This window comes from Phyllostomus discolor, chromosome 8 (genome assembly GCF_004126475.2).
Source record: "Phyllostomus discolor isolate MPI-MPIP mPhyDis1 chromosome 8, mPhyDis1.pri.v3, whole genome shotgun sequence".
Taxonomy (NCBI): Eukaryota; Metazoa; Chordata; class Mammalia; order Chiroptera; family Phyllostomidae; genus Phyllostomus; species Phyllostomus discolor.
Window position 1 is genome coordinate 42,131,681 of NC_040910.2, and position 12,247 is coordinate 42,143,927.

The 12,247-nt window shown below is 40.2% G+C and overlaps 1 protein-coding gene and 1 pseudogene across 1 annotated transcript; one reads left to right on the forward strand and one right to left on the reverse strand.

Moving 5' to 3' along the window:
• Positions 1-203: 203 nt before the first annotated feature.
• LOC114502318 lies at positions 204-398 on the reverse strand (annotated as a pseudogene).
• A 9,087-nt stretch (positions 399-9,485) lies between these two features.
• On the forward strand, positions 9,486-10,472 carry LOC114503647 (olfactory receptor 7G3-like). The gene is given in 1 exon segment (XM_028521294.2): positions 9,486-10,472. A coding segment is annotated over 1 exon segment (933 nt). The 3' UTR covers positions 10,419-10,472.
• Positions 10,473-12,247: the final 1,775 nt, after the last annotated feature.

Below are 12,247 nucleotides of genomic sequence, written 5' to 3' on the forward strand. Positions count from 1 at the left end.
AAAAAGCATATTCAAACTTGTCCTCTTTAAGGCAATGCTACAACGATCGTCTTGCACATGCATGATCAAAGGTAATGATGACACCGGATTCCAAAAAGCAAGGGTGGCCAGAAGGCTTCAAGGCTCACAAATTGAAGAGCTTGGTTTCAGAAAGCCTCAGAGGGGTTGCAGGCAGCATCAAGGACATGAAATTTAAGGAATTGTCAGAGTACAGGACATGGTTGCTGGGTCATCAGCACCTTGAAATGTTTCTTGATGGTGGTTTGGTGTCTAGAGTATTTGTCATCTGAGGAGAACCACACAGGATGGGCTGAGCAGGTCTATTGCCCTGTTGGGTCAAACTTCTTCAGGGTGTAGATCTGGTCTTCCTGTTCATTGAGGTAATACTGGAGAAACATGATCATGCTGAAGTTGGTGGTTCCAATTTCATCTGCAGGTCAGTCTGACAGCTTCACTCCATAATATTTTCTTACTATCCCTTGTATTTTGTTGGAGTCAGTTGTTACTCCTCGTCTTTCATTTCTGATTGTACAATATTTATTTGGATCCTCTCTCTTTTTTTCTTTATGAGTCTGGTTACAGAGTTTTCAATCTTGTTTACTTTTCCAGAGAAACAGCTCTCCATTTCACTGACCTTTGGTTTTGTTTCATAGACTTGTTCACACTTACTTCTGCTCCAGTCTTTATCATTTATTTCTTCTGCTCACTTGGGGCTTCATTTGTTGTTCTTTTTCTAGTTCTTTTAAACGTAAAGGAAGATTCCTTATTTGAGGAAGACCTGTAATGCTATGGAAGACCTGTAATGCTATGGAATTCCCCTCTTAGATCTTCTTTCACTGTGCCCCATAGATTTTGGGTTGTTGTGTTCTCATTTTCATTTGTTTCAAGGTTTTTAAAAAATGTTTTCCTTGATCTTACCCTTGATCCACTTCTTGTTTACTAACATGTTATTTAGCTTGCATGTCTTTGTGTATTTTCCAATTTTTCTTCTTGTGATTGTTTTCTGGTTTTATATCATTATGTTTAAAGAAGATGATTGATGTGATATCTGTTGTCTTAAATTTCATGTGACTTGTGTTGTATCCTGACATGTGGTCTGTTCAGGAAAACTTTCCATATACCCTTGAAAAGAATGTATATTTTGCTCATTGGGGTAGAATGCTCTGAAGATATCCATTAAATCCAACTGATCTGGTGTGTCCTTTATGGCTGCTGGCTTCTGTTTCCTTGTGATTTTCTGTCTGCACAATCTGTTCATTGATGTCAATGGGTGTTAAAATCCCCTACTCTGACTGCTTTAGTATCCATCTCTCCATTTATGTCCATCAAGATTTTACTTTATATATTTAGGTGCTCCTAAGTTGGGTGCATAATTGTTTTCAAGAGTTATATCCTCTTGTTATAGTGCTCCATTTATCATTATGTGGTGTTTTTCTTACAGTAGCATTTGTTTTAAAGTGCAGAAGGGAGATCATTGGGCCTCCACAGGATTTGTAAAATGTCCTAAGACAGTGTCCCTTAAACACCTGATCCTTTGGCATGCTTTTAAAAGTAGTTTCTCAGGACCCATCAATCAATGTCTAGGTAGGTACTCAAAAGAATTAAAAAGAAACAACTCACAGAGATTCTTGCAGGCCAATGTCCATAGCAGAATTACCCAAAATATGAAAACAATCCAAGTGTCCATCAACAGATGAATATATGTGCAACATTTCATGTCCAACAACATGAAATATATGTGCATTTCAATATTATTCAAATTTTGAAAGGAATGAAATTCTGAATCATGTGCAATGTAGGTGAAACTTGAAACCATTTTGCTAAGTGAGATATACCATACACCGAAGGACAGGTATTATATGAGTTCACTTTTATGAGGTACCTAAAATAAGCAAATTCATAGAGATAGAAGTAGAATAAAGGTTTCAATGTGGAGGGGGTGAGAAGAATGGGGAGTTGGTGTTTAATAAGTATAGAGCTTCTCTTTGGAATGATGAAAAAGGTGTGGAAATAGATACTGGTACTGTTTTCATGACATTGTGAATATACTTAACACTGCAACATTGTATATCTATGTATTTAAAAATGGTTAAAATGGTACATATACATAACACTTTATATAAACATACATAGCCATGATAAAAAATATATACATAAATCAAAGTAAAACAAAAACCATTGCAATTTTCTTTTAAATGTAGCTTCTTGTCCTCTCCCCCTGAAGATGTTGATGAGATTAGTCTAGGAAAATTATAAGTCTGGGAAGATATATATAAATAAGAGCCTCAGTTGATATCTTGACAAAGCTATAATTATGAGCTATTCATTGCCCAAGTGAAATTAGTCTCACTGGATTATAATACAGATCAGCAAAATTTGGAACTTGTGAAAATTCTGAATTATCAGATCTCACCTTGGGTCCACAAAGATAGAAATTGGGGAATGAGACTCTGAAATCTGTTCTAGCAAGTGCTCAAGATCATCTCAATGAAAGCTAAAGCTTGAGAGCCATCCCCTAGTGAATTCTGGGACACTTTGCTACTCAAAAATCTATCCGATGCAGAAACTACAAGGTAGAAATGATGAAAGCTGCCTTTGGCTGGTCAGGCATTGCCCCACAAAGCAAAAGGCTGCTGGTTCCATTATACATCATGGCACATGCCTAGGTGTTGTGTTTGGCCCCCAGTCTAGAAGCCTACAAGAAAAAATCAATTGATGTTTCTCTCCCACATTAAAGTTTTCTCCTTCTTTTTTCCACTCTCTTCTTCTCATTCAAATAAATAAATAAGACATAAACAAATATTTTTGAAAAGAAAATGATGACACATTTTACCAAGAGGAGATCCAAGAATGACTAGAGTGACTGTTTCCAGAGGAAAGGGATCCAGAAAAAGAGAATCACAGATGGTCTCACTGTTAGTCTCTCAGAGATAAGGAATTGGCAAGACAGAGACACCTTTCTTTGTGACCCTGCCCCTGAGGAGTCACCTGATCAGGGAATGGAAGATACATTGATCAATTTGTCTAACAAGTTTCAGAGGGGATTCTGCCCCCAGGGCCTATGATCCTGTAACATATCAACTTATAGTCAGTCACCAAGGCTCTCATGTGCCAGACCCAAGACATTCATGCCTTCTCCAGCAGATACAGCCAGGCCCTGTCCCATACACTGGGCTCTGAATCCTTGCTATTATGAAGGACAGACCTTCCTATTTCATCATCCACCTTCCATGAAAAAACAAGATTTACACGGTCAACCTTTCAGAGCCCAGTAAGTGTTGTAGGAATTAAGAAAAGGGGGTGGTAGAGTGAATAGGGTGTTGATCATTGTTCAGCACAGGGCAGGGGAAACCCTGTCCTGACTATGGAGAATGAGCTCTAGAGGTTACTTGCTAGAGGGGGGTGAATGGCCAGATTACTTGTTTAAAGCTGCCATTATGTAGTGAGATTTTCATTCAATTGTATGTTATTTGGTTAGATGGGTGATGCAAATTATAGGAATAGGGAGCTAGAGGCTAAACCCCCAGTCCCTTTGACACCATTACACTTCCCACAATAATGCTGTGTAGGGGTACAGTCACTAGTCTTTCGTGTGCAAATGGATGACCCCAGGTACTGATAGAGCTTTAGGTCCTTTACAGTAAAGTCTTTTAATTTTTTTTATCACTCATGAAAATTTATTGCTACCAATACAAGAGTCAAAAAGGCAATGCAATAAAAGAACAATAAACAAGATAAAAAAAATTCCTATTCCATACAAACATCAATTAGAGCATATAATAGGAAAAAGAAATAATTTATGATCATGAGAACTACAGAATACCTAAGGAAAAAAACATACAATGGAATAAGGAAAATGTATATGAAGAAAATGGTAAGACTTTCCGAACATACATAAAGATTTTGAAAATGACAGTGACAGTGAAGTCTTGATCTTCTTATCCCTTGTTACAAGGCCCAAGAGCTCCAGCACCTCCATCTTCATCCAACCTAGACAAATCTTAATTCTTCTTCACCAGCCTCATTTACTTAGTAACATCCCCTGTTCCTCAGAAAGGGTCTACCCTTCCCCTTCTTCTGCACCCTTATCCATTGCTCTCATTAGGGACCTTCAAGAATGAGAGGTCTGAGGTCTCTGGTGTCTAGGACCACAGTGTATGAAGACTGGGATTGGGTGGGTAAAAGGGGGAAAGTGAAGGATGTACAAATGTCCAACATGTAGGCCCTTATTGACATCTTACCCTTCAGCTCTGGGAATTCTGGGAAACACTAGAACTGGCATGTCCCTTTCTCATAGTTTCCCTTGACTCCACTGGGGTGTTTTCTCTCATCCTTAAGCAGGAACATGAAATCAATTGCAAGATCAGAATTATTTCTTCACCTATTTTGACATTTGTTCCGCTTATTTAAAGTGAATGACTGGGTTCTTCAAATATATGATGTAAGAATTCACTACCCAATTTCCATTGCCTTAAGTTTTCTCACCTTTAAATCCATCTTTCACTCAGGATACCAGAGAAAATTGTCATACAAACCATGACCCTCCTTTGCTTGCACTTCCTCCACAGCCCCATCCTTTATTTAGTACTCTTTTCAAGGTTCCCAGGGATGTCGTCATCTCTCCAACCTAATTCTTCATCATCCCTGTCCCCCACTGTGTGCTTTAGCTAATGCTAAAAGCACTCTGTTCCATGCTGCCTCTTACTCATGGTCTTTCCCCTGCTCTATTTTCTCTTAGGAAAGCCCCTATTTAATAGTCCACCAGTGTAACTTCTTGCCCAGGGACCTCTTCCTCCAGGAATTCTTCCCTGATTCCATCACTCCAGGCTGCATTTGGGACTCCTCTCAGTCTCCATCTCTCTAGATTGTCTTTATCTTACCATTTAAGTCACTGTATTACAATGGCCTGTTTGTGCATCCATCTCTGGAAGGTGGATTCCCTGAGATTGAAAACCCAATAGCTCACACAGACTGTCCCAGGGGAGCCTTTTTTGCCAAGTGGCTTCCAGGAGTTCTTCAGTGTGTGACAAAAGGCCTAGTTCAATTCTCTAACCCTAACATGGCTCAACAAGATTGCCCATCACCATTAGCTACTAGAAACAGAAGAGAACATACTATCTGGTGCATCAGTAGAGAGAAAAGTATAACTGACAAGGGCCTGTATCCTCCAATTTTGATTTCTAACCTCTGGTCCTAAAGTTAAAGGTCTCTAGTATGTGGGAAACTTCTTAAGATGAATGTCATTATTCTTCACACAACACTTTAAATCATAATTCAGCTGCTTCTGCAACTCCAGGTAGGACTTGTGTGGAAAAATGTCACTATGGTACATTTCACTTCCAAGAAACTAACAGTCAACCCTGAAGCAGCCAGACCCCTGACTTTGTCCATCAGAACTTATTTCTCATTAGTTTCTCTCCCTCTTGTTCATTATTTTCATTGAACATTTTACACTGTCTCAATCTTTTTATTTGTCTTGAAGAAGCAATATTTGACAATCCTAGCAAAAACCCATCTTGTACCTTTATTAAACATACTTACCTTTTTAACCTGAAAGGTTTACTTCGGCTCTGCACCCTCCCTCAAAGGAAGCAATAAGCATCTGAGACCATGTTCAGCTGGAGAGGCTGACTCCTTCTTTAACCGTTCCTCCAAGCAGCAATGGTCCAGAAAAGTATTTTAATACTGTCCTCCATGGTCCTCATAAAATACATGAGTCCTCTATTAATGTATTCAATCAGTTCTTGGAAATGGGAAATAACATGTAACAAAACCAATTTTACTATAAGTAAATCTAATGGGTATAGAGAAGAGTTACATTTTTATAGGAATCATCAACCTTATAATAAAACAACATTGAGTGAAATAATATTACTTGAAGACCTGCTCTACTTGTAAGGAGAGAAATTATACCAGGATGTTTGCATATCAGCCCAAAAGCATGAGGGTCAGACAAGGTGTGATGCTTAAAGTAGCACTGGGAAGGTGGAGAGAGGGGGCATTGGTCCAGTCTCTGCCTACCTCTGGTTCTCCTTGCCAGGTCTTGAGGGTCCTGGAACCAGAGGGAAAAGAATGGGAGTCTTCATTCACTTTCGCATTGTCACTCTCTCCTGGCAAGTGGATCCTCATGTGTTTGGGGAGAGAGCACAAAGGAGGCCATGTCTGCTCATACAGGGAAGAGTGTTTAGCAGTTTCACATGTAAGAAAAAGTCTAGGAATGTGAATGCTGGGGGGGCTTCTAGGAAGGAAATTAAAAGGTCATGAATGTCCACAATTATAATCCCAGAAAAATAATTATCTGACAACTAATCTTTTGTGAAAATTTCATACACTTGTCATTTCTCTATTTTTTGTCTCAGTCATCTTGTGTTTGTGCCTCTGGATAATCAGGACAGAAAGTCAAGTGTGTGTGCACAGGTATTTCAGGCAAAGGCTGTGGAGAAGCAGTTGCTAATGTTGCTCTGGGTAAAGATCCCAGGTGAGCTGCAAGAACAAGAGAAAACAGGCTAAATTGTTTGGACCTGATAGGGGTCAACACTGGGAATGCACCTTGCCCAGGACTGAGAAGAAGACGTGCTATTTAACAAACAGCAACTTTATATTCTCTTTCTGTCTCCTCTTCTCTCTTTTGTTCCTCAACATCCTCTCTCCACATAGTAATGTCCTTGTGGGTAAGAAGTGCTAAAGTTTTGGAGCAGTAAACACCCAAAGACTATGTGATGAGCTGCAGCAATGAAATAATATTGGTCTGTAGTGCATCTTTTTATTAATTCTACCACAAAACCAACACAAAGAGTACCCTTTGTGCTAAGAACTCACCTGTTATTGAGAACAGAGGTGTCTCGGAATTATCCAAGAAGGTGACAGCCTGTGCCATGTATAGTGTAACAGGTAGGAATGAAGAGAAGAAAGTAAAGAGGTTTAGGCAAAGGGGGAAGGTCCTGACTAGCCTGAGAAACATATGGTGGGTGGTATGGGCCATGTAGGAAAACAATAGTTTTGTAGAATGACCAGAATTTAGAATAAAAATTGAGAAGTGATGAGAAATAAGTCTGAAGCATAAGCATGGAGCCATGATATACTGACGAGTTTGGATGTTTTTAGCAGGTGATATAAGGCATTTCAAAGACTTTAGGCAGGAGAGTGACTCAATCCGATTTCCATTTTAGAAATCTGAGTCAGAGGGATGTGTGGAGGAACCAAAAGTGAAAGGAGATCAGGAAGGAAGTTTGTTCAATAAATCATAAGTTATGAAATTGTTTTCTCTTTTCCAATCAGTCATTGCTGTTAACACACAAGCACACTCCAGGGAATATCTGGAATCTCTGGCATCTCCCACATTCTCTCTACTATTCTGCTATATAAAAAAATCCAATGTGGGAAAGCAAGCTGCACTTATTGAAAGTCAGGAGAACTTTTTTGCCAGCTATCATACTTCAGAAATGCGTCATGACAATATTGATGAGAAACAACAAGAGATGATTAAAAACTGCCCCTACCCCAAAGGGCCAGAAAAGGTATTCATTCATTGCTTAAAAAATTGGGTATGAAATGGCCATTTTTATCATTCCAGAGATACTGTCAGCTCTGGAGTTCATTTAATTGAGATATAATAGATATATACCATTATATTAGTCTCAGGTGTCCAACATGATGATCACTATTTGTATATATTGAAAATGATCTCCCCAGTAAGTCTAGATACCATCTATCCCCTTACATTCTTATAGAAATTTTTTTCTTGGGATGAGAACTTTTACGATCCATTCTCTTAATAACTTTCAAAAATTCAATACAGTATTATCTAGTTACTATGCCATATATTACATCCCCATAACTTATTCATTTTATAACTGGAAGTTTTAACCTTTTGATCCCCTGCCTTCTCCTCCCACTTTCTTTTTTATACCTAAGAAGACTGACAGTGATGGCAGCTAATGATGGTCTCCTGTGTAGCTAGGGGCATTACAGAACAGCAAGTATAGAAAAACACTGTAACAAAAAAAAAATAGAACCCTGGAGATCACTGTATATTTTTATGCTATTCCATGTCCCTGGTTATAGGACCCATTCCTCTGTGTCTGGCTACAGGATCCTAAGCACCTGGAGTAAAGAGAGGAGAAAGTAGGTGGGTGGTGAATGTGAGCCCCCCTGTTACCTCTGCATTGTAAACATCACTGAACTGTGAATGCAAATCTGACTCTCATCCTTTCAGGCTTACAGGTTAAAATCCTGTGCAATGTCTCCTCCCCCAGTGTTTTATGAACAGCATAGACAATGATTCAAAATTTTGTCTGTGGTCTTTGAAGAGTACCTTAAGGTACTGAAATAATTTAAGCCTTGCTATTGGTTCTTCCCTTGGACATTTCAACCAATCTCTTCACTTCACAGATGAAACATATTTTGTCAAGTGACAAATGTCCAGGAGGCATCTGGCCCCTGCTCCCACAAGGTATTGCTGGTCCCTGGTACACTAAGTCTTAAGTGTTGGTGAATGTGGTTTATTATTTGGTGAAAATGTCCCTTTATCTGTCTTTTATTCCTTAAGAAGTAAATCTACATTGTACTCATCCTCCAATACTCTGTCCAGATATTTGAGAAAATTTGAAAATTTCTCAAATTCTCTCACCTCTGACACATGGTTATCTGACCCCTTTGTGAGTCCTGAAGATGGCAGACAACCCAGATCAAGTTACTGAGTTCAGCAGACTGCATGCTCCACATTTGTGCTCTAGCCAGTACAAACCATTTTGTCTCTAAACTGCAAGGTTGCTCTGAACTGCGCAGTGATACTTCTAGGTCAGAGATAAAAAAGGTAGATGAGTGTTCCATGGGACAATAAGTAAGGGTTGGTCAACAATATGAAATGTTGCATGTAACAGAACAATATACATTTCCTAAATTTTGTATTAAGGCTTTTGTGCCCAGTCATTTACTTCAAGAAGTTTAAAAAGCCGAAAAAATCTAGGGCTACCTGGAACCAATCCCAGGTTGGCTGCCTGACACAACAGAAGCCAAAGTCATGAAACAGGTGCTGGTGAAAAGGAAAAAGGTATATCCAATTGACAGCCACATGAGAAAATGGGGTCTGTAGTCCCAAAGCCAATCATAACATCTCAGTGCAGGCAGAGGTTTTTATAGGAGGGAGAAGGAAAGCAGAAGAAAGAGATCTAGACAGGGCTGTAGATATGCAGGCAGTGCCATTGACAGTCTGGATATGGATTTTTCTGGGCAGCATCTTGGATTTGGCCTTCTGGCTTATGTCATTTGCCTCTAAGGAGCAGTTGGCATTGGCGAGGGCCTCGAGGTCAGGCTGCTCCTCAGATTCACACAGGATCTGAAACTGCTGAACTGTAAATCATACTAAAAAAATTTAACATGCAAGATCTAACTCTGAGGAAAAAAATCAGGTTAGAGTAACATACTGGGTTTACCATTAACTAGGATTATTATGGGTGGCTTTATATAATACCCCATTCAACAATATGGAAGCAGGAAATCGCACAAGACTGTCATATTTTATACTTCACGGATTTTCCCAAGACTCAGAGAATCAACCCATCCTATTCTGTCTGTTCCTATCCATGTACCTGATCACTGTGTTGGGAAACCTGCTCATCATCCTGGCCATCACCTCTGACTCCCACCTCCACACACCCATATACTTCTTCCTCTACAACCTGTCCTTGGCTGACATCTGTTTCACCTCCACCACCATCCCAAAGATGCTGGTGAACATCCAGACACAGAGCAAAGCCATCACCTATGCAGGCTGCATCACCCAGATGTGTTTTTTTATGGTGTTTGGAGTTATGGACACTTTTATTCTCACAATAATGGCCTATGACTGGTTTGTGGCCATCTGTCACCCCTTACACTACAAACTCATCATGAACCCCCATCTCTGTGGCCTGCTGGTTCTCATGTCCTGGTTCATCAGCATAACATACTCCCTGACCCAGAGTCTGTTGACATTGTGGCTGTCTTTCTGTACCAACTGGGAGATTTCACACTTTTACTGTGAACTTGCTCAGGCCCTCACCATAGCCTCCTCAGACATACTCATCAATCACATCCTGCTCTATATGGTAACTAGCCTGCTTGGCATTGTTCCCTTCTCAGGGATTCTTTTCTCCTATGTTTGAATTGTCTCCTCAATCCTGAGAATCCCATCAACACATGGGAAATATAAAGCCTTTTCTACCTGTGGGTCTCACCTGTCCACAGTTTCTTTATTATATGGGACAGGCTTTGGTGTGTATATCAGCTCTTATGCACCCTCCCGGAGGGGCATGATTACCTCAGTGATGTACACTATGGTCACCCCAATGCTGAACCCCTTCATCTACAGCCTGTGGAACAGGGACATCAAGAGGGCTCTACAAAAAGTTCTTGGGAGAATGGTCTATGTTCCATAAGGGGAACACTCATCCTGGGATTCTAAGCTGACAGCGGTAGGAGCAGTTGGCTAATGAAATCCCACCTTAAAGGGTTGAGGGTGGGGTGGGCTGGAATGGGAGTAAAAGACAGAAAACTGTACTTGAATTACAAATCAAATCAAATCAAATAATATAAAGTAAAATAAATCCTATCTCTTCATCACATTGAATTTTGCTTTTCATCCATTCTCTGTAAGTGACTTTGGTTGTGATGGCTTTTTAAGTTCTTTGTCTTAACCTCTTATGATAATTCCTCTGTTATCCTCAGTTCTACCCTCCTCATACCCCCTTTTTATTATGTATTACTGCACCTCATCTTGGATTTCCAGCCCTTCGGGTCCATACCAGCCATTTCAGGAACCTACTGGGAACCATTGAATAAGAATTATGACATAGCACAATTTGTTCAGAAGGATTGCTAATTCTTACCAAAGTCACTCATTCAACAATTTTTACTGCACAGTGTAGTGTGCCATGCTGTTGTAGGTGTCTGGAATACAGCAGTGAAGAAAAATACTGCAGCCTCATGCAGCTTAAATCCTGCATCTCAGAGTTCATTATATCACCTTATATAAGGGGAGTCCCCCCAGAAAACTGGAATTATCTTCTGGAGGGTGGGCCCCCTGTAGTATAGGCTACCCCCACAGATGAGTGGTCTAGGAACTGATCTGTACCAGTGTGCCAGCTGGCATTGTTGTGAGAGGCTGTGTTTGGCTCTAGTGAATTTTTTTTTAAGACTCTTTCAATGCATTTGCCTATTTCATGATGGGTAATTTACAACCACACTTGCTCATACTGTGCTGAGTGTTCAGCAGTTTTTGACCTAAAATTGCATGATTCCCATGCTCCACCCTCCCCATCACACAATCTTGCCCCCAAGTGATTTTTTGTTGTTTTCCCACATGAAAGTAATTGTCAAAGGGAAATGTTTTGCCAATATGGAAGAGGTGGTACAAAAAACAGCAGAAGCTCTAAATTAGGTCAAAATTGAAGTTCAGAAACTGTTCTGAGCATTAGAGCCTATATTCAATAAGTGTATACACCAAATACAGGAATATTTTGAGGTGACTGAAGTTTTAACATGTAATAATAATCACACAATTTTTATAAATAAATACCTTTTTTTGAGGGGTGACCTCCCTCATATGTTCAATAGAATATACCATGATGGATAAATTATTTATTTGGCTATTCATGAGGTTGAACTTGTTTCTATATGTTTACTTAGTACATTTCCAGAATAAGCTATAAAACTATATTACTAGAGATTAAAAAAACACATTTGTACTGGATCTAAGATGGCGTAGGAGTAGGAAGGAGCAGATTTGGCTTTCCTCTGCTCAGGGGAGAGAGTCCTGACCGATCTGTGGAGTGGAAGGGCAAGCAACCAACATATTTCAGCATTTTTGAGAACGGAGGACCAAGGATTGTGCCAGAACTGAAAGAACAAAGAACGGATCGCTGCCTCAAGCTGTGAGCGCGCAGGCTGCAGACGGGCCGCGCCCGCCGGCCCGCAGGGGCACCGGCGTGCGGCAGACGGCCGTGCAGGCAGCAGACGGGCCGCGCCAGCTCACGGGAGCTCAGGGAGCTCGGTCGCGCCGGGCGGCGGACAGGCCGCGGAGCCAGTGCGAACCCCACGGGCCTAGGAAGAAAAGCCAAACAAGTCATCCTTCAGACTGCCTCAGCCAGCAAGAGCAGAAAAACCAGTTTGGCCACTTTGAAATCAAGAGACTTTTTAATTTGATTCTATTTTTTTAACAATTTTTAATTTTTTAAGTTTTATTGTTTTTATTCTCTTTTGATTTCTT